Source organism: Micromesistius poutassou, assembly GCF_964030765.1.
Source record: "Micromesistius poutassou genome assembly, chromosome: 11".
NCBI lineage: Eukaryota > Metazoa > Chordata > Actinopteri > Gadiformes > Gadidae > Micromesistius > Micromesistius poutassou.
In genome coordinates, this window is record NC_140281.1 from 8994387 (window position 1) to 9022365 (window position 27979).

General features: G+C 43.8%; 1 protein-coding gene across 2 annotated transcripts; it reads right to left on the bottom strand.

The window, feature by feature from the left end:
* Positions 1–436: 436 nt before the first annotated feature.
* On the bottom strand, positions 437–27962 carry pip4k2aa (phosphatidylinositol-5-phosphate 4-kinase, type II, alpha a). 2 transcript variants are annotated; one of them, XM_084474891.1, is made up of 11 exons: positions 26932–27962; positions 16928–17025; positions 16261–16357; positions 13867–14019; positions 13396–13542; positions 12866–12904; positions 9770–9874; positions 5202–5315; positions 4517–4754; positions 3945–4048; positions 437–3472 (listed from the first exon to the last, which is right to left on the bottom strand). In XM_084474891.1, the coding sequence occupies exons 1-11, from the start codon at positions 27070–27072 to the stop codon at positions 3392–3394; spliced, it is 1317 nt and encodes a 438-aa protein (XP_084331017.1). In that variant the 5' UTR covers positions 27073–27962; the 3' UTR covers positions 437–3391. The 2 variants fall into 2 exon arrangements, with proteins under 2 accessions (XP_084331017.1, XP_084331016.1); XM_084474890.1 differs by lacking the exon at positions 9770–9874.
* Between the last annotated feature and the right edge of the window lie 17 nt (positions 27963–27979).

The window sequence follows — 27979 nt, forward strand, 5'->3', positions numbered from 1 at the left end:
TTAAAATGGAGCGCAGAACCACTTTACACTACACGGCTCCTGAAGCTCGGACACCCTGAAGCATGGATGGGGCAGTCTCCACTGCTCAACACAATACTTTTGGCAAAGTGAATGGAAATTAAATGAAAAGCTAAATGTTTTGAGGGTTTTTAAAAGAAAAAAAAACTAGCAGATGGAGAGAGAGTCGTTGAACATGATAGAATGTGGACTATCCATAACGTTAGGCATAGAATTAATGTGTTTCGGATACTCGATCTCTCAGCATGCACTCCTCCACATTCTAAGAAGTTAATTGCAGCTTTGCTGGTAGTTCTCGGGAGCATAGGACATCTGAATGTACTCTCCCTTCATGGGTAGAAAGCAGAGAACTGGAGCAAAGGGTTCACTTGGAGAAAGAAAACCAAGCCAACAGGTGGAGTTGAAAAACAATGGCTAGTGTGGTCTTGGCATGAGTGGTTTAATGAACTTTCCCATGGAACGTTAACACTTGAGCTTTTTGGTGGCGAAGGAGGTGGCAAAGATGAAAAAAAAGAGCCTACAATAAACAATGTAAAAGCAACAAAAAAAAAAAAGACCCTCAAAATATTAAAATAATCTGTATACCTTTGTTAAAAACAAAAGATAGGAACGAACGAAAAAAAAAGATTACAAAATACAAAATTAAATAATTTTCAGAATAAAAGGCACACCTCTTGCACAGTGTATATAATGAAAACAACAGGTATAGTGAAGCATGGTGCAGGGGGCACACGGTTACATCAGAGAGCAGAGAAAGGTAGAGAGAGTGGGGGAGAGGGGAGGGATGCGGACATCAAACCATGGGCATGGAGCCGCGAGACGACACAGAGCACAGAAGGAGAACAAATTGAAACTCAGTCCTGCGACATGCATATTTTTTTTGCCTTCTTCTTCCTCTTTGTTACAGTACATGTTTATATTATAGTAAGCTTTGTACAAATTCAAGCAGTGTCATTCTTCATTCAACACAGGACCACCACACACACATACACACTAGAGGGCAGGAAGGGCAGGGTTTATCGCTTTTTAAATTTTATACAACTATATTTCATGACTTAAATGCAATGTAAAAATATAAATGTGAATAACTTTTTGAATGGGTTAAGAATAGTCAAGAAGAACAATGGTACAATTTTTTTGGGGGGGATTTTTCGTTTTTAGTTGGTTACCCATAACTGTTGAACAACATCGCACGCACAAAGTCTTGTCACGTACATACACATATAATATTGCATTTCCCTTGTTAAGACCACATCAACTAATTGGGATCATATGCATAACATTTGGTTCCTTTCCTCTTGTGCAAAATATACAAAAAAAAAACAATTTAACCAAACAGAAAAAGAAAAACATTAAAACAAACAAACATAAATTGACATTGATACATTATAAATCCACCCAGATCAAAACACAGATAAAACCAGCGTTCATCAACGTCCACAGTAACAACCACAACAACAACACAAGGGGTTAGCACGCGCATCCACCAGGTTCCAGAGCTGAACCACGGGCCGGACGGGACCATAAGCACTCAGAACAACACTAACTATATAACCCTCGGCTGCTCACCCCACATACACAGCCCCCCCCACCCATTTAGTCTTCTGTTGGAACACACACACACACACACACACACACACACACACACACACACACACACACACACACACACACACACACACACACACACACACACACACACACACACACACACACACACACACACGCGATGTGACCCCCCAACCGCACACATAATAACACTCAGTCAGATAGGTGCGAAGGTGCAATTATTATTGGAACGGTTCCTTTATTTATTTTAAGTCAATCCCTTCTGACATCCAGGGAGCGTGACCAGAAAGGGGGGCGGGCAGATTGGATCTCTAAGGACAGTGCTTTATGTTGTGCATGTAACAGAGAAAGAGGGAATAACAAATGAGCAAATAAAAGTGCAACATTTACCTATTTATTTCGTGATTAGGAGTTAGTAAGGTGCTGATGGCAACGGGGGAAAACTTAAGGGGCGAAGGGGGTGTTTCCAATGGGAAAACCCAATTAAAAAGAAGACCAGGAAATCCCAGCAGTCAGGGCTTTGTTATCAACCACAGCCGCCTGTCGACTCACTTTGGTGCCGGTTGTAAGGGACTCAAGTCCAAAAGCTCAACGCAATGGACCAGGACGCTTGTTCGTTTTGCCCCCCCTCCCTCTATGGAGGTTTGACCAGCCGGCCTTCCCTTCTTCATCCATAGCTCTGCAAGAAGAGCGCTACGAAGGTGGGCCAATCGCAAACATCGGAGACGAATGATGCACTGAACACAGGCGCTCACACCGGCTGGGTGGGACCGGACCTGTACTGGCCCGGGGTGCACAGAGGCGTTTGTGTATCGCTGAGACAACTCTCATGTGATAGAAAGAAATAAAGCTGAACCCACAAGTTGAATACCTTCTAAACCGGTAAGGTCGACAGAAAGCGACCAGCAAGAACGACCGTAACGGGGGCGGGGTTAAAAGATGACTGACGGACGTAGGAGCCCGATTGGGAGATACGATGAGTTTAGTGGTGGACGTGAAACAACAATACAATTAAAAACTGGTGGGGGAAGTTTGGCTGTTGGCCTTTTGGAAGACTGCTTCCTACTTCCTGAAGCGAAGTGATTGCATTGGACGAGGCTCAACAACTCGCCGCTCAGAGTCTGTATTTTTTTTTCCCCAAAACCAATCGAATGGTCTCAAGCTGTGCTGTTAGTCCGACCTCTGACCTAGCATTGACCTCAAACAAAAGCACACGACACACGCCGCCCCACACGTCACCTCTCACATCAAAAAGGGAAATATGAAACAACTGAATCAAAACAACACAAGTCAAAACGTATGGACAGAAACAAAAATGAACGCAGGACGCGAGACATCGCTGTAGAGACGGTAGCAAAAACAAAAGCTGCGTTCCCAAAATGAATGGTATGACAGAAACAAAAACAAATACCTAAATATATTGTCATAATAAAAATATGACAATGACCGTTTTCCACAAAAGCGCATGGTCCAACGTAAACAGAACACGACGACAACGATAACAGAGGAGAGGTTCAATGTAAACGAATGATGGTTCTTAGCTGCGGAGTGCCACCACGCCCCGCTTCAAGTGGAGGGGGAGAGTGACGGAGGGACGAGGGGGGGGGGGGGCTGAGGTGGAGAGAGAAACAACACGAGGCCATCGCCACACTGCCATATCTCCGCAGACTCTTGGTTGGGCCACACCCACCCTCATATCCACCACCTCCCCCCCTTCTCAAACTCCACTGGCCTCTTTTCTCTCCCCCCCCTTGGACCCCCACCCCCCCCCCGTCCCCCTTTCCTCCAGCGTGACTCCTGGGGGCTACGACAGGATGGTGGTGATGAAGTCGTGGAACCTCTTGGAGTACTGCTCCGGGTTCACTGTGGAGATCTCCGCTCCGGCCTGCAGGGGGAGCACAGGAGCCAGACACACACACACACACACACACACACACACACACACACACACACACACACACACACACACACACACACACACACACACACACACACACACACACACACACACAGTCAGATTGTGAACAGTTTATTTCCTTTTTACGAGAGCAAATAAAGAGCAATAACAAATCTTGTTTTTGGTTGTTTGACTGCAACAATCTAAACAGCAGTATAAAATACTCTGACTAACTTGGAACATGGTAGAGCGCATACAGAGCCTTATCCTGGCTGAAAATGGAAAATGAGGAAAGCAACAAATACACTTAACAAATGCACATTTACACTAAGACTACAATTTTGATCTGGGATATGGGACTACAGTGCCTACAAAACTAGGTCAATGTCCACATGAAAAACAAGAAAACACAGCGGCGCCGGAGCAGAGCTGGCAAGAGGAAGCCACATAAGTCACGCACCCCGTGTTTGACGGTCTTGGCGGCGTGCGCAGCCTTCTTCTTGGCGTCGTAGTGCTGCAGGATGTCTATGACGGCCATGAAGTACACCTCCTTCCGGGGAGCGCCTGTGAAGCACAACCAGCGCACTCGCCATGACAAACCCCTCGCTGGCGGCGATGACGTGGCCGCCCGTCAACCCCAGGAAGTGATGCGGTGCCGACCATGACAGACACACCTCGCAGCAACCGTTTGAACCCTCGAGCACCGGCAGTCAAACTGTCGAGCCTTTCAAAGGGAACTTCCGGTATGGTAGAGGTTTTTTTTTTGTCTTTCATAGTGGAAGTGAAATGACATGAACATCAGCTTTAAAAATTGTATATCTGCCAAAGCAGAAGTGCAGGAAAAACCCTGACACACTTCTGCTTCTCCTGGTTTTGCATAACCAACCACACACAGAAGAATATTGCCATCAATTCAGCGTGAGTGATTCGAAGCTTGAATGATTGAACCATCACTCTCCTAGCTGCCATCGTTCCAGAACTTTACATAAATCTCTCGACACACGATGACGGTGGCGCGGGGGGGCGACTCACCGTCGTTGCTCTTGATGGCGTAGACGTCGATGGTGGGGTCGAACTCGCCGGGCGACAGCGGCTTGGTGCTGTCCAGCGTGTTGCTGGGGCTGTCGGGCGGTGTGCCCACCCCGCCGTCGCTCTCGCCCTCATCCTCGCCCTCGTTGTCCTCGCTCTCCACCTCCTCCTGCTCGGCGCGCTCCACGTCGTGGATGCCCACCAGCAGGCTGTAGTCCATCAGCTTGAGCAGCGCCAGGAACTGGAGGGGTGGTGGTGGTAAAGGTGGTCAGGTGTGACCGTGGGTCGAAGGACAGAGCAAATAGGAGGGTGTAGGGTGTGAAGAGTGGATGAATGGATCAGAGGGAATAGCAAGCACAGTCAATTAAAAGAGTGAGAATTTCTATAGGTTGTCGAGACATCATATAGGATAAAAACCTTCAACTTGTGTACCCATAGCTTTGAAGATTTACAAAAAGAGCTGTGGTAGGACTCTAGCTAACTAGCTTCTAGGGGTTGACTTAGGATTCCTTCAGGAAATCCCATCATATAAAGGTTTAGTATCATTACAGTAGGAAGGAAGTACCCCAAACAAAAAGGATAAACCTAACCCAAAACATGACTTCCACTTCCTTTGCGCTAGCAGTAGGAAACCTCTAGATAATCCCAGAGAACCTCAAGGCCAGCGCCTGCCATGCTGCGTACCCACCTCCACGTCTTTCCTCAGCTTCTCCATGAACATCTTCTTGTTCTCGTCGTCGATGTGGATCTTCTGCCCGTCGTTGATGAAGTCGTTGTCCTTGTAGGTGGGCAGCTCCTTGGCCTGAGCATTTGGGTGAGGCGCACAGAGCCGCATGACCAGATAAACGACCAGCACAACACAGACCACAGGACGCCCCCAGTGCTGCTGACCGGCAGGAGCAGCAGAACCGGGAAGATGGGGAGGGGGGGGGGGGGGGGGGGCTGGGGATCATCATCATTGTTACTGATGAGGGTCCCTGCTAGTTCCCGGGATTTGGCTTTTCTGTATTGAAAAGATGCGTGGAGCTTCCACCAAGTCCCACGAGAATGGTCAAATAATGAAAGTGTCTTGTAGTCGAAGCCCTTCCAAAAGGTATGACCTCGGAGGACGATCAGTTCAAATAACAATTACATATTCCTAGTAATGTATAATAATATATAATAATTAAAAAGCATTCTACATTTGGACATGTCTGGTGGGATTTGGTGGCAAATTTAGAAATGGGTTTTTCAACAAGTGTGATCATTCAATGAGACAAAATCTCAGCCTAACACCATAAGAAGAACAGTCCAATTGAAATGTGATCCACTTGGACTGAGAGCAGTAGTGGTGCGGGGCTGCTAACCCAGAGGCAACGTTTACCATGATCATTACAATTCCAGACCGGAAATATTTCCGTTCATAGTTTTGCGGATGAGTGGTGATCCTACATGTTGATACAACCCGTGGGACATGAAAGAAGTCTGGGCCTGTGGTTCGTTAGGCACGCCTGCCCCCGCTTCAGAATAAACATCAGACATGTGCTCACGAGGAGGAGGTCAAGACAGGCCAGGCTGCCGTGACCCCAAAGTAGTACATTCACCGTAGAAAAGCATGCCGCATGCAATCCTTAGCCAGCAAATGCCTAAGGATTGATTTTAAAAACACAGCAAAAAAAAACACACTCCGTAGCATGAAATGCTGCGCACAGACTTCAACATTAAACAACATAGCACAGGAGTAAGAAAATGTTTGTAATCATGGCCATGGTTTGTAGATATGGATCTATTTTCACAGTGGTAAAGTAGCATTTTAAATACAATTTAATAATAGCATAAACCCAACCACTATCCCTGTTTTCTATGTGGTACTTTGCTTGGTGTAATTCATCCCACTGACACATTAAAATGCTGTGGGGAAACCAGGCTTGGGTTATTTGCATAAACAAATACGTTTTCCATGCCTTTGGACATTTTCTAACAGTGCAGTGGAAAGTGGTACAGGTGCAGTATTTAGAGGAGCTTAAGAGGAGCACAACCTGGCCCCTCTAATTCCCTTAGGTTTCATTCTACTTCTAAAGTCATTCATCATCTTGCTGCGATACCAGCAATGGTCTGCAGGTGGCAGATGTGGGAGGAAGGAGAGGGGACATAACTCCTGAGGTACTGAACAAGTAGTGGAGAGGAAATGATGTAACGGGACAGCAGCAGCAGCAGCAGCAGCAGCAGCAGCAGCAGCAGTTTGGCTACCAAAGTGTTTCTATGGCAGCAAGAGAGGCGCAGCAACAAGATAGCACTCTGCAACAGGATGAGCCGGGACAACACATACACATACATACACGGACACGTACAGAAACGCAACACACACTTTCTCAGAGACAGAGTACGAAAACACACTGGTCCTGACCTGAGCACATATATATTAACAGACATGGACCTTTAATCTGCTTAAAAAGATGTGATGCGCAACTCAGAGGAAATGCATATGAGACGTCAAATGAAATTGGGATGCAACTGAAGGTCAAACGTAATGTTTTCACATTTCCTACTGTGAACAGGCCTGTTTCTTCCCCCTCTCTATAATCTGTTACTTTTCTTTACCTATTTCCCATTCACCCCTTGTTTAACCAGTCTTTTTCACTGCCATCTACATGCACAATGTCCATCCATTTCAGCTTAAATTTCTAGACCCATGTATGAGTATTACTTATTTGATTGATACACTCAATGTAGACAATCTAGACATAGGACACTCTGCAGGGAAATAAAAATATTTCCAATTTGAGAAGTAAATGATAGTAGATCATTTCAAGTGATGAAACCACGATTTATCATGTATAATGCAGTATAAAGATAAACTAACGGACACGGATGATGTGTAATATATGTGAATATAAATGCATCATTACCCTTTCTGAAGTAAATGTCCATCTGTGGCCCAAATCCAAAATACATTTCCGAGACATTTACCTAAGCTTCTTACACATCTGACCAATGTTCAATTTATTCCATTTGTAGTTTCAACAAAATTGAGATTTCCTCACTGGGAAATGTATACTATATTAGTTATTTAACAATTAGTTTAGTTAGTTAACAATTTCCTGCTTTACATTTGATCGGAACAAAAACATCTATTTTATTTGAATAAACATTAAGGTAAGTATTGCTCAAACTGCATGCAACCTTTTTTCTAACCGCCTGCTATTTACTCTATTCCATATCGCCTGGCATGTCAGTGACTTCCTGTGCGCACATCACCGACTTCCTGCCACAGATTCGGCTGCATCATCTAAATGTGACATCTGAGTGTTGGTGCTGGTGCTTTGAGAGGCAATGTAAGAAAGAAAACAAAAAAGACAAAAGTAAGAAGAAAGGACAGGAGTCTTGATGGAGATGCGGTGTGACAGAAACACAGAAAACATACTTTCTCATGTCATTGCTGCCCCTTTTGTCCTCTGCCTGACGGTGATTCACTATGACTGGAGTTTCCCAAGTAACTGCACTGTCATACAATATATCCTGAATGCCATACGCAGAGGGTTCATACAGAACAGGTTCATTTTGTTGTAAAATTTCAAATTGTAATAAAATCAGATTAGGAGATTTCTCTGAGCTTGTTGCTCGAGGATGCCTACAGGTAGACCGCTGTGCAACGATTCCTGGCCGAAAGATCCTGGGGTGGAACCCCAACAAACAAGACCAAGATAATAACAGTTATATATATATATATATATATATATTCAATGCCCGTTAACCAGCCGGCAGAGAGGCGCCGTGTGAGCACCTATTTAAGATATTCACACTGCACTCTTCCTCTTTTTTGGAGGCCAGCGTTTGCCTACTAGTTCACACGGAGGGGGCTCTTCACCCACTCAGGGGCGGAGGAGCTTCCTTTCATCGAGTCAATGGTAAGAATCTGGGTCAGCCGCCAGCACAGCTTCTTGCTTTATGGGACCACGCCAACGCAGGGCTCTGTGATGGAGGAGTGTACATAATGAATGGCGTCGGCTGCGTGAGATCCAAGCAAACGACGGACCGTGCTAGAGGTTTCTTTGTGTTCGAAGGGTTCAAACATATTGCGAGTGGGACTGTGCGTGTGTTTGTGTGTGTTGTCTATATGCTACTGCTGTGAATGTGCATGTGATAATTTACCACCATACTATAAAGATAGTTACTGTAAAGGTTTCATATCCTCTTGTAAAATGCTTTTCACAATAGTGTACGGTATTTGTACAAAGTTTGTCTTTATCTTAAGGGATTTGGCCGGTTTGCACAGACCCAAGGTTAATTGTTTTCCATCTCCAGATGTAAATTTGCCAGGATTTTTTTTAGAGACATTCCTAAATCGGGCAGTTGGCCATCAATTGACATCCAGTCTATGGCAAGGTAGCTTCTCAAATATTGCACACCACGTATCCACGTATCAAATCCGTGTTTACAAGCCACTGCATATGCTCACAGACTGCATAGAGTGGTAGAGATAGTGGCAGCCTTTAGGCAGTCCAATAGTTCTGCATTCTGAGTGCAGAGCAACAATTTAATATGTGGTGATGGCAAGTGTAGGTGGTGGTGTTTTTAACTGATTGGACTTTGACGATGTCATGAAGAGTCTTTCGAAAAGTTTCCTGACAGACTGCATTTGAAAGTTCTGCAGCAACAGCAATGACCATCAAGGAATTGTGTTACATCAGAGTGTGATGCCCTCCAGGAAGATCCACACTTGAAACACAATTGGAGACAACGCTGACTCACACAACAACCCCCGGGCAACAGTATACACTGAGCCAATCACGGTGGTACTGACAGTGGGTCTTTGGGCAACTGAGGGTGGGCTGTGACGAGTCTGCCTGAACCAACTGCGCTAGATCTAACAGGGTTCACACACGCCAACCCCAAGTTCTTGCCCATTGCAACTTCTCACCTAGCTTGAAACCATCGCCACTTCCTCCACAGCAACGGCGTCTCTTAAAGATTGCCGTTGAGCGACAGGTTCCTCAAAGAATAACAATAACACCATGTAACGAAATGACAGACAAAAGGAACATTGCCGTCTGTAAAACTTTGAAAAAAACGTAAAGACTGCGTGTGAATGGGATGGAGAGTGTGGGCGGGAGTCATTCATGTCATGTGGCGGACGGAATAAGATCCATTTGTTGCAACAGGTAACAAAAACGCAACAAAAAGAAGATGAACATAAAATAAAAAAATTAAGAAGTGCTTTCTTTTTGTAGATCATGCCTGGTAAAATATGAGCCCTGGTTCGCTTACATCTCTTACGTGTTTCATTGCGCAGTAAAAGCGCGTGGCAATCCGCAGTGTTTGCAGCCTTTGCTGAACGTTGCCAGATTTGGGCCGCGGGGGCACGTCCTCTGGGGGGCGCGGCTGCTAGAGAAGGAGGAGGAGGGGGGGGAGGAGGAGGAGGAGGGGCGGGGAGGGGGGCGGGGGGGTGGAAAGGAGAGAAGAAGGAAGAGAAGGAGGGAGGAAGGAAGTTGGAAGTAACAGCAAAGTGTTTTAGGAAATAAATATATATGGATATATATTTATATATTACAGTGCATAGTAGTTTTTTTTGTTTAAAAGAAAAATCGAGGCCTTCACCAAGTGACCGACACTTTCTCAGATTCTCATGAACCTCACTGCTGAAGGATCGGTCACAGGATGCTACGGCTAAGGTCTGCAGAGAGCTGTCCATTCAATGACAGACTCAACAAAGAAGATGCTCAGTATTGTTTTTTTTATAGTGGTTGAATTAAACAAATAAAATCTTGAAAAATAAAGTATATCTTGTATGTAGCATCGTTGAACAGAAGAAACAGCTACACCCGTTTCAGGAAGGCATCTAGCCATCATGTAGGGCCCCCAACATGGCTTAGCAAGCCTACTACCATGGATTACACTAGGGGCGAGGGCTTGACTAGAAGCTAGATAGAGGCAAGGGTCCAACACTATGCTACGCAAATTAGCATTCTAAGAACCTGCTCATCGAGTACACAAAGCAAGGAAAAAAAAAAGAAAATTAAGAAAAATGGAACGTGCCCCAGAGCCTAGAACATAAAGCAGGTTGTCCTGAGGAACTAAAGGGCGGTGTGTAACAGATCTCACACTACCTGAGTGGGAAGCCAAGCGCCCTCCCACCAGATAGACCAGCCGGTGCTGGTGTGACAGGGGGGGGGGGGGGGGGGGGACATAAGGCCACCGAGCCGGAAACCTGGCGAAGACGCAGGTGCTACGTCATAAAGGCCAGGGGCGCCGCGAGCTAATTAAGAACATGCAAAGAATATGGGAAAGGTCACCAGCCGATGGCACTGCAAAGAAAAAAAAATAAAACTAGCTGTTAAAGCTAGCTGTGGTTCAAGACCCAAACTTACTCTAAACATAGGGTTTGGTTATCAACCCACTTATGTGAATAATGTATGGCACAAATGAAATAAGAACAGGCAGAAATTATCAATATCAATTTCAATATCAAGATATTGAGCCAGCAATCTGACACATTTTTTTGAGAGAACCCCATTTTGCAGAACTAACTTCCTGCATGGGTTCAGTACTTTTCTTAAAAGACAACATAAACCAAGGACTCGGACTTTATGTGAAAAGAGGAAAAGAAAGAAGAAATGTCTTATGAGAGTAGGACAGGACCAGAGACGTGCAGTACACTGATGTTTGTGTCGATCCACACCCCAGTGTATGTTAAAAGTGATGGCCTGGGGGTGGGGTGGAGTAAGAAGATGTAAAACAACACTACGTGTACCATGCAGACACATGCATGAGAGGGGTGGCTCATGCATAACAAGGAAGAAAACACAGCCGTGCTCGTCGTCTGTGTGTACCGAACGATTCATGACACACTCAACTTAATGTTCATATACACCCAATACACTATCAATCGTTAATAGACCTCATTCCCTTTACACATACAAAGTTCATGTGCATACGTACAGCATTCTTAAATAGCTATACACCTCTAAGTAGATAAAGAACCACTGCAGGAATAAGCATCGGTAGTTGGCCCCATGTATGTTTGTCTAAGTCTTTGTTTGTCAGTAAATAGTGCTTCACACACCCCCACACAAACAGTTGACTTGAAAGAGGTTACACCTCAGTCACACTTGGGCTTAATCCTCTTGCAGCACTGTGACCCTCCTCCACGCTCTACTATATTTAGATGTGGGAGAGGGTTTGCCCGTCTCGGCCCACCGCTTGGTGCCCCCTAGACGAAGCATCCCAGATCAGGTCCAAGTAAAAAGACAGGGCCCCGCCGGCTCAAATTATAGGACGGCTAATTTAGGCCTACTGTTCTCTGAGGTTCAGCCAAGTTTCACACTTAGACTTTCACACGAGCACACACTCACTCACTCACACACGCACACACTCACTCATGCGCAGGACAAGTGACTCAGCTATTTTTCAGTGCTGTCAGCCTCAAAGCTGGTGTTCCAACATCTGATAATTTAGGGCTATGTCTTGTTTTTTCCATCCCTTGCTACGACCAAAGTGCTCTAAAAACTGAAAGAGCCACAGGCTGTTTGAAACAGTTGAGTAAGAATCCAACCAATCCTCTACTTAAGGACAGCGATGGAATATAATAGAAACAATCAGAATATAAATAGCATTGGTCCTTTTGAAAGACACTGATCTTTCTCCAGACAGAGGACACAAGTCAAGCACCCTCAGCTCCCAGGACTTTGAGACGAACACGCCCAATCTGAATGCAAACGGGGGATCACACACACACACACACACACACTTTGGAGTACAGAGGCTTAGTCGCGGTTGAATAAGAAAACTCATAGAAACATAATCCAGACAGACACGTCATGAAGCCTCAGCCTCTCTCACACCCCCACACTCAGCCACACACACAGGCAGCGAGCAGGGAGCCTGACAGTGGGGGGGGGGGGCACTGCAGCAGCTGTGGGAGACTGAGAAGGAGGCAAGCAAAAAACAAAAAAAACACAAACACATAAATCACGTGCGGTGGGTGAGCAGGGGTGTGTGTGTGTGTGTGTGTGTGTGTGTGTGTGTGTGTGTGTGTGTGGGGGGGGGGGGGGGGGGGGGGGGGGGTTGGATAGTTGGGTTCCAAATTAAAGGAAAATGGAGATTTCTGCAATTGTGGTCACCCCCCAAAAAAGGCACACAAACCTCTAAACCGTAGAACATAAAAATCAAGCAAACGACAACGTGTTATTGTCAGCCGCTGAGGGGATGCACATGGCGGGTCAGAACCTTGAGCCTTTGTTTGAAACGGTTCCTGCCAATTGAGATGTGAAATCAATCATCTATCGCCAATGGATCATCAGTGCCGGGTTCACCTCTAAGCCAGTGCATGTGCGTGCGTGCGTGCATGAACCCGCTCCAGACATGTGACTATACCTTCTCCTTATCGCTGGCTTCTCTTGCAACAGTAGAACCCTTGAAAAGAAAAGACAAGCACACAGATGAGTCATCTTAGCATTCTTTGTTGTCATCCACAGATTTAACCAAGGGCTGGGCAATCATTCAAAATTATAGTTTATCGTCTTTCAATGGTATTGAATACGACTTATCTTGATACCCTGATTTTTTGCATAAATGAACAACGATGAGAAGATATGCCCTTAAAATGATCAAAGATGAGGTTTGAAGAATCAGTGAGATGGGCAAACTAGTTTAGTTTGATACCATACTTTCCATTTTCCACAGCTCAACGTAATCCCCAGTCATAATAGTCTGAGGATGCATGTTGAATTCATAAGCATGTTGTGACAGTCATTAATGTTGTATTAACCTCCCCATAATCATCTAGACAAAACATTTCTCCCATAAAATCGCCCAGCCCTAATTCCACCCCCTTCAAGTCAGTGTCAGCACTGTTAGCACGTCGTTAGCGCTACCTTCTCGTTCCACCCTTCATCCTCGTTTACCTTGAGGTCGTACTTCTTGTAGACAGAGAGGCGGTGCGAGAAGACGTTGCGCGTGACGATCATGTACGTCTCGTCGCCGTCCACCGTCAGCCGGTACATGCCCAGGAACTGAGGCAGCAGCGTGTTGCCATGACACTCCACGATGAACTACGGCAACAGAGACAAGAGACGGGCGTCAATCTAATGGCCGTTGGTTATTGATCACCCTGTCTGGCCTTTTCCCCTTGTTTTCCGTGCACGTTGACATCCATGCAATGTTTGCATTTTGTTCACTCTAAGGTCACACATAAGTCGTTAAAGCAGTACCAGAAGAGCATCTATTTAGTCACTGTAGCAGACACCTTCATCCAAAGTGAATTAGTGAATTCAGATAAATGTAATTTGAGAATTTGTACAACAGCTAGTAGTAGTAGTAGTAGTAGTAGTAAATGTGAAGTATGGGATAATCACTAACGGGCGATGCAAACGCACCTGGTGGTACTTCTTGAGGATGTTGTGCATCTCGGCCACGTCCTCGCCGGTGATGGTCTTGATGACGTAGCGCTTGTCGTAGGAGGTGTGGAAGCGGGCGCCGCTCCGCCCCTGGGCCTCGCTGTTCAGCGGCGCGCTCCGCGTCAGAGAGTTCTGCCAGTCAATCAGAAGAGAGAAAACACCAGGACCGTGAGGCTCCACAGGGGGCATGCATCGCGCTGGTGCGTTTGATGAGATCCTGATGTTAACATTTTTTTAATATACTGTGGGTTTCAGTTCCCCTATATACAGTATATAGACGCACAAATTAAGGCTGACGGCTTACTGCCGGCTCCATTGTTAATACAGCTCACAATTCTATATTTATATATTGTAGTCATCAATGTCACACAAGAAAGAGAAAAATATATTGTTTATAGCTTCTTATATCTTACAACCAGGTAGATTCCATTCCCTTTCATTCCTTTGTGAGTCAATTCAGTTCCATTCCTTTTTTGTATATCTGGCAAAGCCACTGTCCAAAATCCCTCCAAATGAAATATAATACCCAGCCCTCAGTTTAATTTTGCGTGGTGGGGGTAACACAAGATGTAAGCCCCTCTAACAATAGGTATGTAACGAAAAGCAGACGGACACTCACAGGTAACCAGTGCACTACAAGGTGTTTACTCCAAGCACAGCAGAGGACCTTACTCACAGGAAAGCCCAGTTCCACTTTCCTGTTAAGACCCGAGCCGTGCGGCTGTCACATGATGAGGTAAAACTAACAATCCTCCGAAAAAAGGGGGGGGGGCTATTCATATTTTCCATCTCCTCCATTAGCACAAAGGTGCTTCACACTTTGTTCCAACTCTTCTTCCAGTGCACACAGAAAAAGGAGGTTAGTTGAACACAAAGGGAGTAAAGTGGGCTATGAAGAATACAGTGATTCACGGTGCAAATTAATCAATCAACTCCACTCCTCCCGTGGAGTGATACTTGTTTATTCATGGACATAAGATTGGCTAGATGAGGCATGAATTACCCAATTTACTGCTGATGAAGTGCACAATTATCCTATTATCATTTTGCTGTCAACATAATTATTTAGTCACCGTTATTTCTCAGGGATGATAATTTATTTGATGAACTTAACTTGAAATAAAATAAGGTATACAATAAATATACACACATACTGTACACATTATATGCATACATTTATAGATCTCAGAAATATCATTCCTTTTACATATACAGCAGATTATATTCAGTAAAGGCTTTGCGACATGAAAGAGCAAGTATACATCTCCATGGACTACCAGGCAACAGCTCAAATGTTGGGTCTGGTCTCGCTTGTCCTCTCACCAGCAATGGTCCTATGTTTGGCCCACCAGATGTGATCTGACCCCAGGCCTGCTGCACAGCTGAACCTCCAGACAGACACATCCCCCCCCACACACACACACACACACACACACATCCCCCCCCACACACACACACACACAAGCAACATGATCCAACATGTGTAGTCCCTATCCCCCACTTTCACGCTATGCTGCTTTTGGTTCAACACCGCCCACCCTCCCCCGCATCTTCTCCACGCCAGGACATCTAGTTTTCGGAAATGCAAAAAAACGACAAGGCCTGCGTTGTCTTCCGTTTGAGCCGAGGAACAAAACATGGAAATAAAACTGCTGTGAGGTTCACTCACCACTGCATCTGAGGCTTACGTGGATGTATTTTAGTTCAACTTATTTTGGGTAGGGGAGGGGAGCAGTGAAAGTAGTAGTGGAGGTGGACAGCCGCCCCATGATACCATTGTGATACACGGCCGACTGCTCCCAACCCACGAGGGGAGCGACCCTCTGATCGCCACATCTGACCTGACCAGAAACCAACAAATCGTGGCTTCCACCTTGACATTCTCAAAGTCAGGCCGAGACTCTTTGATGCAAGCTCCCCAACCCCCCAACCCCCCGACCGCCAAACGCCCACTGACCACAGCCAGCCGAAGCCCAATGTAAACAGGGGAGTGGGACAGCTGCACTGAACTGGGACACACTGACCTCCGTGGGCTGCCAACTCACGGCCTGTCCTGAGAATAGGGATTTACCAAGGAAGAGAGCTTGTGAAGGAGTATCAAGGAATCGACCAGAACAGAAAGAAAGAAAGAAAGAAAGAAAGAAAGAAAGAAAGAAAGAAAGAAAGAAAGAAAGAAAGAAAGAAAGAAAGAAAGAAAGAAAGAAAGAAAGAAAGAAAGAAAGAAAGAAAGAAAGAAAGAAAGAAAGAGAGACTGTGGAGCAACTAGACAACGATTTGCCTAGCACCAGTAGTAAAGGGCCAAAGCATGACACGCACGGACAATCTTTACATGTGTGTGTGTATCTGAGTTCATGCTTCTATGCTCGTCCTCACCTGAAAGTCCTGATCGTCGATGCCAAACCTTTCGCGCAGATTGCGGAACACCAGAGGACAGTACTCCTTGAACTTAAAATGGCTTGGCATGTTTTCCCTGTAAAGACATGCATAGTTGACTTGATTACAATAATGAATTGAGAGCCACTCGGCTGAGAACAGCCTTCGTTCAACATGACACACATCAGAAAGTAGGTTATACTAGGACACTCGTAACAGAAATTACCTCAGGAGCAATTCTGGACACACATTAAAAGGACAATACCGGTCTGGTCGCTCAAACCATCCTAAGCGCCTCCTGGCTTCACTAAAACATCAATTTTCAATATACTTTGTCAAAATCCCTTTGTTGTCCCGATTCTGCCAAAAAGCATTTTGCATGAACGTGCCTGCCACAAATGTAAACTACAGCAATAAAGCACTTTGTGCTTTTTTTCCAAGTATTTGTATGATATTTCACTGTTATTTTGCCAACAAACTTTGTACAGACCAACGCACGTTGATCCTGGTGGACAAAAGTACATTTGACCATTTTTTACATTTGTGGTAGATGCACTCACGCCAAATGCTCTTCAGCAGAATAGATACGTCCCTCAACAGCTAATATCTGATATTGTTTGTATTTCATAACCAATATATCAATCCAGAAGAAACCAAAGCAACCTACTTGTTGAAGAGGTGGTTGTCCACTTTAATCTTGGAGTAGGCCTTGAAGTCATCTGGCATGAGCATGATAGGAATCTGGACATGGCTTAGCTCGTTTATCTGGAAAAGGAGGAAAACATGGAGGGGAGCGGGAGAGATGCAAACAAGAACACAGTATGTCAAAAAGATAAAACCAAAATGTAGGAAACGTTTTAGTAGTCACATAGTGTCTGTGCAGGCAGAGACTGTATTAACTGGGAGATCCATTTTAAATGTATTTTCATGATTTGTTTTCATGAATTCATAATGATGCGCACCTCTGGCCATAAAACAACTTTTTTTTATTATCAATCAGAAGTGAATACTGTCCGATGTTAAATAAATTGATTTCTAGTCTTGAGGATATGATAGTTTTAAATGTTTTGTTGCAGCACCTAAGAAGATCCTGAAATACATCTTGTGCTGTGTTGACAAAACATTTTTCAATATGCACCATTACACTCTCAATGGAGTTCATGTTTCCACAAATTAAACTACTTCTGCTTTGGCAAATGGTTCAACTCGGACAATTCAGTTTCACAATATATTACCAATTGTTTCCAAATTACACAATGCATGTTCATGTCTACCATCAAACAGAACCATGATCATTTAAATGATTTAAGCTCTAGCTATTTCTAACGGTCAAATATTTTTGTCTGTAGTACTAAGAAAACCGAAAAATAAAAATAAGCACTCATAACCGGACAAGGTAAGGCCGACCCTAGGGGTTTTCATAGGTCATTAATAGCTCCCAACACCTAGGTTGCAGAGCAGATTACATCGCAGAGGTTTCCAATTACTGTTGGCTCGCACAGCACACACTGCTATAACGCTTTGCTCTGCTCCTTTTTACCACAGCGACTCATCACTACTATCACAGCAGGACACATAGGATCCCAAACTTAGGGACTACACCTTAGTGGTGAGTTAGCCAAGTCTGTATAATTTGGTAAATGCACAGACGCTCAAAACTAAACTTTCAAAACTTTCTCTCTGGACATGAGCAGTCCGCCACATTCTGCTTTGTAACCTTCTCACAGGTTCCCTAGAGGATCTACAAATTATGGATGATGGAGGAGGAAGGGGGGGGGGGGGGAGCAGTAGTGAAACTGAAACAAAAAAAACATACAGCAGAAGTAAACTCTTTTGTTTGCCATTTTCTTTACATAGGTCCCCCTAACTGAATGCATTTGAACATCTGCATTGAAAAGCCATTGTATTCATTGGTAATCTGTTGATAGAAACTAGCATAGTCCCACTATAATTGCTTGAGGGTAGCAGATACACCGGTGATTAAATAAAAAAAACAATATCCTCCAGAACCTCTTCCATGACTTTCAGGTTAAATTAAAAGAAAGGAAAAAAAGGCAGTTGGTGAACTGCACTTGCAATCGAGTGCCAAGTGAGCTTTTAGCTCGGCATTCCTCAAAGCCAATACGGTTCTGCAGTGGGACAAGTGGGGCTATCACAACACTGTTGCAACAGCTGCTTTAGAAGATGGTGCCAATACTTTGGCCGTCAGGGATGCACCGAGGGCTTGTAATACTGCAGGAGCTCTGCAGCAGATGGTGTGGGACAGGGGCATGAGCACGACCGACTGCCTGACCGACTGATTTGACTGACTGATCATGAAAGCATCTGTCGTACACGTTGGCGAGGTTGTGTGTAGTCCTTGAGATGCAGTGTAAATGTTACGTTAGAACATGTATGTAATCTCAAGTGCGATAAAGACTAGCGGCTACACATGTGCCGTGTATTTACTTTGTTTGAGAATCAGGTTTGCTTTATATCTAGCCGTATGGCTGCCAAAACTCCAGCTGATTGGATGACCTTGGGAGACCACCAAGTTGATCTCCATGCCTAGGAAATCTCATAATGTAACATAGTTCTTACTACATATTCAAAAAGTTATGGTTTTATCTAATTGAGAGTTTGCAGTCCATGGATTTTCCCCCTTTTAGCCAATTTAGATGCATTTTTCCTAGGATGCTTTCACAATATTGTCTTCAAGGAGTCCAACTAGAAACATAATTTTTTTAAACCCGAATTGTGCATAATTAATTACATTAATGTTGTCATCAAGCAATCTCCTCAGAGGCATAGCACTTTAAAGGAGATGTCCCTAGGTCTTTGGTTCCCCTAGGCTACATTACCAGCGCAGACAAACATGGAAAGAGAAAGGGAGAACAAACCAACCAGAGACTGTCATGCTGACGTGTGACAACTCTAGAATGGGAGTGACCAGACGATTCAAGTGGCCGCTTGTCATATCTAGGCATCTCATCATAGTGACCTAGTGTGACAGGCGTCAATGTCACAACCAAGCTGTGGATGCAATGCATTCTGGGTGCTAGGCGCTCCATAGGGAGATGTCACCTGAACAACAATGCTTTGTTTCACAGAGAGAAAGGCAGAGACAATGACTGGTGTTACCACATTCATCTACAAACAGCCTCACATACAGAGCCTACATCGTATAGTATAGTACATATACAATATATGACCTATATCTACATGATAATGCTAATATTAATGACACAAATTAACAATTTAGAAACCAGATTATTATTATTACATTTAATACACATTTATACTCCAAATTTCCTCTTGTTATACAGGGATATATAATGGAGGACATATCAGGTTTCAAAATTAAGTGAGAAAGCACAACATCCCATGGCATTGCCATGACACAAGTTCCATTACATTGTTGTGGAGCACCACAGTATAATGATCTTGAATTCCAAAAGATAGAAGTCAGGAACTTCAAAAACACCAAGTCAAAACACTGCTGTTGATACCAATAATTTAGATGTCAGATGGAAAAGTACTAGTTCTAAGACTGCAGCATACAGCCTAGTCTACCAAGAGTCTACAGTAGCTCAAATGTTAGCATCAAACAAAAGACAACCCCATGTTAATTTCATCGGCAATTCATAGATGGATGAACTCAAAAGAGGGTACATAACCAACCACTGAATAGCTTGTATGATCCCCATACAAGAGGAATACTAAGCAAGAACTGCTATGGAACATAGCAGTAATAATTAATTACAAAAATATGGTTGACTACAATAAAAGAATACGTTCTCTGAAGATCCTGTCCTGAAGTAAATTAAAAGACATCCTAGTGCCGTGCAAATCACAAAGGCTTCTTATCCAAGGGGCAATCCTGATATCATTCCCCTCTTGAGGGCTTCTTAAGTACGGCTCTTGAGTTGTGTTTTAGTCTTTAGCCGACATAAACCCTAATCTCCCTTCCAGCTATCAGCCCCCCCCCCCTCCCCCCACCCCCAACCGAGCCAAGTTTAACACCACTACGTCCTGTTTGTCGCAATAGTGACTAAGACAGGTTTTCCGGCTTCAGAGTCGAGCGAGCGCGAGCGGTGGTTTGGTCGGACAGGAAGGCGGTGTGCGAGTGTGGTAAGCATGCTCCGTCAGCAGCGTGAAAGTGCACTATCTCTCCCGACGCCGAGGGATTGATGCTTCCCCACAGGGCCATGTTGATACGATTGTGTTGAAATAAGAGCACAGTAATATGGAGGCTAAACAAATGAGCTTTTACTTTTCAGTTCTGAGGGGAAGTGGGTTGGCCTCGTACCTAGTTGCGGTGTGCCTCTATCGTGATAGACAACAGAGCTGTGGATAGAAACATACATGGTAGAATCATTTTATAGGTCCTCTTTGTTGTGAAAATGCACCCAGGTCACCGACCCAAAAAGTCAATGATAAATGTGAATAAGAATAACATCAGAAGTAGTCATATCCAAGTAATAATTCCACTTTCACTAACTCTTCATAGGATCTTACAGGAGAGACGTATGCCCTGACTTAACAGAAGGAGGCTTGGTGAATCTAGTTGTGGACGACATAAGACTAGATGAGAAGGTTAACGTTGTCCGTCCATCTAATTATCACAACCGTAATCACAATAGACAAACCACTGCACCACTGTAAAGGAAATAATGATTCAAAGCTGCGGGTACAATCTGTTGACCACTCCTGGTGAGGTATAGGCTAATTTAGCCCTAATTCAACTCTCTCCATGCTTTCTGCAGCAACAGAGCTTACCTTTCTTCTGATAACCTGAAAACCTTTTAGGCTAATTGAACAGTTTGTCTGATAACCATAAAAACGCAATTCCAGAAAAAAGCATGCTGGTTCAGGTGGTCACCAAGTTCTCATTTCCCATTGTAATAACTCTGTTAATATTTTGCTGGTTAGATCTGCAGTTTCCATCACAAAATCCATACCAGACAAGTCACAATATGACTTCACCATGAAGTCTTAGTTATAGGCAAAATGGGCTGCAGCACAATGTTGGACTCCATTCGATATCCATTCCCATTAAGTTGGGCTCAACCTCAACATCAAATGTTAAGGAACCCATTCTGACAGCAATTGCATTGTGTGGAGTGTATCGAGCTGGGACTTGACCTTCGTGTTGTCCGACAATGCCATTACATCATTCCTCTATGTTGTTGGGCCTGGACTATTCATTACAGGTTACGATGTGGATACACCCTGCATGGAAGAAAAATATGCCCCTTCTTATCAAACCCTCTACTGCCTACACAGCAGAAGAATGGTGAGGTGGGTGTGGACGTCAAACACGGCTACGATGAGGAAAACAAAATCTCAGGACTCCCTGTTCTGACTCTGACAGAGTCAGAACAGGGAGTTTCTCATCTGTTTCTCATCATAAATACTATAAAGAGTAAAAGGCCACTCTTAAGATTAGTGTTGGAAAAAGATGCAGGTGTTCCTAATTAAGCTTAACACTTAAGTGATTGAATATCATAATGAAATGTAATTTCAATTCAGTACACTAATCTATGTACAAAGGGTCTCCCTTAGCTACAGTGATACTCAACTCATGAGTGTCACAAAGTATCATCCGCAACTCATGTTATGCTGATAACAGTGATGGCCACTCTGAGTGATGCTTATGGAGCTATGCAAATTTGGAATCTGGACTGAACTTTAGACTGTAATACATGGCAGTGGAAACCTGCACATATTGCTGTGTGTGTGTGTGTGCGTGCGCATGTGTGTGCATGCGTGTGCTCGTATGTGTGAATGGGACCACAGCTGCCCATTGCATCCAAACTTTATTGGGATTGCAAAGACCTGCAGGATCACAAGCATGGCCCAAACCACATTGTATTGTTGACTCAAGTATGAATAATGGATCATCAGTAGGAGATGATGCTCGAGATGTGGGGCAATGAGGTTGCTTGAACATAATAACCTTTCTGTCAATCGCTGTTAAATAATGGGGCGAACAGGTTTTAAAACACATACAGCATTGTATCATCCTAGCACTATCACACTTTCAATGTCTATTAAAAATACATATTGTGCAACCATGTGCTTGTGACAACCACTTGAATCACAATGACAACCGACTGCTTATTATGCTCCAGTCCAGAGACAGTCCGCTTTCTGTGCGAGGCTGAATTCAGTCAAACCCAACATTACCAGACTAATGCACCCGCCAATCCAATTTACCCTGCATAAATGCATGAACCGATTAAGATTTATGAACAAATAAAGTCAGGCCTGCAAAATGAGGACGTCATTGTCAGCACCTCCTACACATACTAGCCTCCCATTCAACCTCCAACAGCAGTGTTGAATAGGACAAGAGAGAAAGGGGGCCCCAGCAGAAGACTTAGCCCTCTAGCACAAAAATCATTAGCATGCAGCATCCTACATACCACAAGCACCCTTGTCTTCAGATGTGTTTAAACGTGCACATATGCGCCTGTGTATATTCCAGTGTATCCAGTAACCAAATTTTGGTGTGTGCGTCATTAATTCTCTTGGGGTTCCCTTTTTCATCAGGGACTAATGTTTTTCCCGTTGTCAATGGTAACATCTTAAACAGGTCCATCAACAAGCTGTTTTGGCTAGTCATTTCTACCAGAAATAAATGCAGTGGTGGCCTATTAGTGAAAACTAAAAGAGGAATACCCTGCAATTCCATTGTGACATGTTTAAAAAGGTGCAGACCTTTGCAGCGAATATAAAGCCACGGGGGGCCGTGGCTATGGGGTAGAACTCTGTGTCAGACTGACTGCCATGATGAGAAACTAGGTCTTACGTGAGCCAAGCCAATGGCTGTCTTCCGTTCTTCTTACCCATATTCATCACATATTAGCTTTAGGTTGATCCACTGGATATTTATAGAATCCCATATTATGCAATCAAAAAGACATAGTCACAGCCTACTGTGAGTCAGAGGGAGAGGTAGAGGGAAAGAGGGTGAGAGTGCGAGAGAGAGAAAACTCAGCAAAAGCTTTGCCAGATATAAAGAAAGAATCTGGCAGATGACAGTTTAGCTGAGTTATGAATGTCGATAAACAACGTCTAAAATAATGACTTGACGTAACCACTCCATGCAACACAAAAGGGCCTTTTAATTCAAACAAAAAATTAAGATTGACATTCTTTGATGACCAGGTCAACTGGATGGGATAGAGAAGGAGGGAAACCTGACAGCAGGTCAAACGCAGGAGCCAACAAGCTGATTGTTAGGATTATACTGTAGATGCCCTAAGCCTGTGTTTAAGCCCACCAACCACACAGAAAACTGACCCAACAGCGGCATCCATTCTGACATGTTTCTTTTCCTCCCAGTGCGGCACTCAAAAAAAAACAACACCCTGAGCCTCAGTGTTTTAAGTCAGTGCAACAACATGGAAAGGTTTCTCGATGAAGTCTGAGGAATCTCTAAGATAATATTCAGACAATTCCCACATACACTTGTGACACGTGTTGGAGGCAAGACATTTGGGCTTAATTGTGATTAATTGACCATTGTACAACCATTTCTGCAACAAAGGTGCCCCATTTCCTACGGTATGTAGGAAGCCATTCCACAGTAGCAGACCACTCGCTGCATAAAAGGGAAAGTTAAACTTCATTCTGAGCCGTCTGGAGTCGCTTAATACATATAGCGCTTACAGCTGGAGGGTCCATCTAGACACAGCGGAAATTGTTGTGCTTGGCAGGTTAATTTTTCACAGTGAAATGTTTGCAAGGGTCATATGCTTTGATGACTCATTAAAGCTTAGCTCAGCACTCACCATTTTCCGCTTTGGTTTGGTTTAGTTGACATTGGCACAAAATCAACTGGTGTTTGCATCATATAATCACTTTCAACAGATCACCAATTTTCTGTGTTATTAGAGGGCAAATGTATTTATTATTTGGTGTTCTTTATAACATTGCAATAAAAAAATAAAAACATGTGCTAGTGCCATATCCAATACGACATGACACTCCGAATTATAACAGGGAAGAATACATGTTCACTCATTTCACACTGTGCAGAGATAACATGTGAAAATTATTTAATTAATTAATGTATTTATAGCAACAGAGGGTTTACTGCCACTTTCCAACAAGACCGGGACCAATTCATAATCACTGTATCGTCATCCAATTTCACAGAATGCAATGTTTATGTGTCTGGCTGCCGACAAAACTAGAATCCCCATATGGCACTGGTTTGCTGAATCTATTTCAGTACTGCAGAGTTAAATCCTCAGTGTTCAACCTTAGCTTACGTTGGAGGTCACTGCTTCACATAGCCCCAATATAGTAATATCTATAACAAAAAAAAAAGAATAATTTTATATATATATATATATATATATATATATATATATATATATATATATATAAAAACATAAATATATCAGGAGCACAATGGTATTTGGGCTCTGCAGAGGTTAAAGGGGCATTAGAGTCACTGCCCCAGGTGTTATACTATGGAAAAGCAGGGCAATGACCTCCAAAGGAATGGCTGGGGGCCAAATGAAGTATTGAGACAGAGTAGCTGAGGGATGACGCACATGTATGTCAATTCACAGCCTAGTCTATCTCCATAGTAGGAAGCTGGTGAGCCAATAGATGGAGGTTTCTTCACAATTCCATGGAGGCTTACCACCCACTAGGCCTCAGAGTTTACAACTCGGGAATGCTATTGAAACATTATTCTCTTAAACATAATAATTTACGCATGCCTGTTGAACAGTGCCAAACATCTACAAGTCTGTATTAATGGTATTAATGGTAAAGTGTCAAGCATTGTTAATTAGTCAACTGCTCCATTATGGCATTAAAGTCTTAATAGTAAGCAGCATCTGATTTTAAAGCTTCCGACAAGCAAGGCCATGAGGACAAAACATAGCAGTATTGTTGGAAATTGGAAATTTGGCAGTATTCTAAAACAGTGATGAAACATGTGCACATGCCTGAAACAATCTCTTGTTTTGCCTTCTGACTGTTTAAGCTCTCCCGTTGTGTCAGTGGTTAACAATCATGTAGCCGCAACACCATGCAATGCTATGGATCAGTTTCATATGTCATTGGTCCCCCAGCCACAGCAGAGGGTGGAACAGTTGTAGCAAAGTCCAAGACGGATCTCTGCGCAACTGTATTTCCACAGGTCTGTGCTCTTGCTTTAACAAGCATTCCATGACTTCTGGGCTACTTAAACACAAGTGTAACAAGGTTAATATCCCCATCCAAACCTTCAATCAACACAAACGGTAGTTTGTAGCACAAAATAAATCCCACGCTGATCAAGTATTACAGTTGTTGGTGGTTTGGCATTGAAAATAAAATTACTTCAGAACTACAGTACTAGCAAACAAACACCATAACTGTAGCAGGCATGGTACTGAGAGGCATGAGAGAATATGCTGGAGGACGCCTTGGCCTGTGTTATGCAATCAAAGAGAATAGTTTGAACATGTTGCGCTGCTGAAATTGCAAAGGATTGTATTCCTCAACAGCCTGGTGTGTTACGGGCCATGCAGAAGGAGTTGATTGCCAATATATGCTTTTAAGCAAAGAAACATTTTGGTCTGCACCACAAGTGACAATGAAGCAATTCTTAAAAGTGCTGATTAAACATCCAGATCAAACACCATTTAAAAAACCTACCTATATCTGCTTAGAGAACCTTTACTTTTTGGTACAACGTTCGGTAGGGAAATACAAGTGTTGAAATGATGCCCAGTTCTCCAATAAATCCATAGGGAAGTGTTGTGATGTTACTAGGCCTAAATCAAATATGCAGTATGTACTTCTGTAAATAAAACCAGGGATCTACAAAAGCGATAAACAAGAAAGTCTCTACATCTAATGCACTTAGATGAACTATAAGAGACATATTCAATGCATCTAAACTAAGAGCAGGTCAGTGTGTTAAATTGTTAGGTATCCTTTGTAATATCCTGGCATAGTAATTGCAAATAATGCTGTCAGTGTTTCGTTTTGCATGCAATAACCAATGCTACAATAACATAAACTATACATTTAAAGATATTACAATAAGATAAGGCTATAGCACATAGTATATATATTATAGCCATGTTTAGAGGATTGGGTTGTCTGTTTTCCAATATTGAAGCTTAAGGTGGTCTTTTAACTTTAAGAGTCTTTCTCTACATTTTGGATTTGGCAAATTTCCGACGAGGACGGTACATTGGCGGTTGAAATAAATATTTGGATCCATTCCGCCTGAGTGAAAGCCCTGTGTCCGTGTTTAGCAAGGAAGAGACAGCGAGTAGAGATAAGCTCTTTTGCATGGAAAAATGACAGGGTCCGGGCCGGGGAGCTTATCCTACATATGCACAACAGGAAGCCAAGAAGAAGCTCTAATACGCGCACATCTTTTAAAGCACACGTTGAAATAATTTATAATGAAATACAGTTAATACAAGTCTGACCCGCGTTTAATTAGCAAATCACCAAGTCAAATATGGACCGTGAGAAGCTGAGATCACACGGTCATGGTCGTATTTGCATTTGAAAGCGGTGCAGCCTTATGACAGCAGCAGTCAAGTAAGATGGGTCTGTCAACAGCTGTACCACTATCCAGAAGCCGACCAGCGGGTAGGATAGGCTTAACGTTTGTCTCTCTAAAATACCGACGTGCAAAATATGTTGGAACACGGATTGACTTACCGAATGGTTGACTCCCCACATCACCACGCTGAGCAGAGGGTCGCTGGCACGAAAAAGCTTCACTTTTTGGGCAACGAAGTGTTTCTTCTTTGTCTTAGTTTTACTCGCAATAGATGCGACAATAGCACTCGCCGAAGCCATCTTTCAGAGCAGTAAAATGTGTGATTATTGAGCCCGTATAGAATATCGTTGCGTGACTTTTTCTCCGTCTACTGGGAATGACCACCAGCTCCCGTCTCAACGAATAGAGACACTATTCATTAAGCCAACTAGCTATTACAAGTGTCCTGATTTGTGTTTAATCCGATCTTTTCTCACTGGTGCTATGCCCCTATCCTGACAAACTAGAATCCAATCTACTTCGGCTAATACTGCCCTTTTACGTTCGCTGAACAGCTCGCCACTTCACTCCAGCCCACATCACAAGTCACCGCTTCCTTCCTCGACTTGTCTCCAGGCTCTCAGCAGCCGAGCGAGGCGAGCCACCGCCGAGTGGCCGTTAGCCAAGGCAGATAGCCACACAGCTAATCACCGAGATGCAAAATATTATATTATTTTTTTTTTAAGCACACCGAGAACCCCCGATGGCAGTAACGATTACAACCTAGTCAATGATGCATGCACTCTAATTACGTTCAGACTACAGCCTAAAAGCGCCATAGAGATTGCTACCATTACGGTAGCTCCAACCCGATCCTCACTGTTCCCTGACCTTCGATAGCAAGCAAGCTAGCCCGTGAGACGAATGACGGCTACGGAGGCGCCGCGAACACTTCACCGCGCAGTCCTTGCAGCTGGAAAAGCTCCGTTCATCAGCTAGCTAAGCTAACTACTAGCCGCTACAGCTAGCCAACGTTTAAGCGCTCGTCACGTTGCGTATTTGAGGTCAGTCCACAGAGCTCACTGACGTCTATTGCGCTGAAGGTATCTGGCTTCGCCCAGTCGCTATTAAAACGTTACGAGACATATCTACTAACAGCTCTATCTGCAACAGCTAAATCCCGAGCTCTTTGAGTGTGTGTGGCTGTCAACTGACAGCTCGACGGAG

Bases quoted from the DNA above. Each gene is read 5' to 3' on its own strand.
- pip4k2aa (XM_084474891.1), bottom strand. From the start codon at position 27,072: ATGGCTTCGGCGAGTGCTATTGTCGCATCTATTGCGAGTAAAACTAAG. The intron at 16,358-16,927 runs GTAGGTTGCTTT...ATGTCTTTACAG, and splicing joins GACAACCACCTCTTCAACAA to GGAAAACATGCCAAGCCATT. The intron at 9,875-12,865 runs GTATAGTCACAT...CTTCTCTAGCAG, and splicing joins AAGCCAGCGATAAGGAGAAG to CCGCGCCCCCCAGAGGACGT.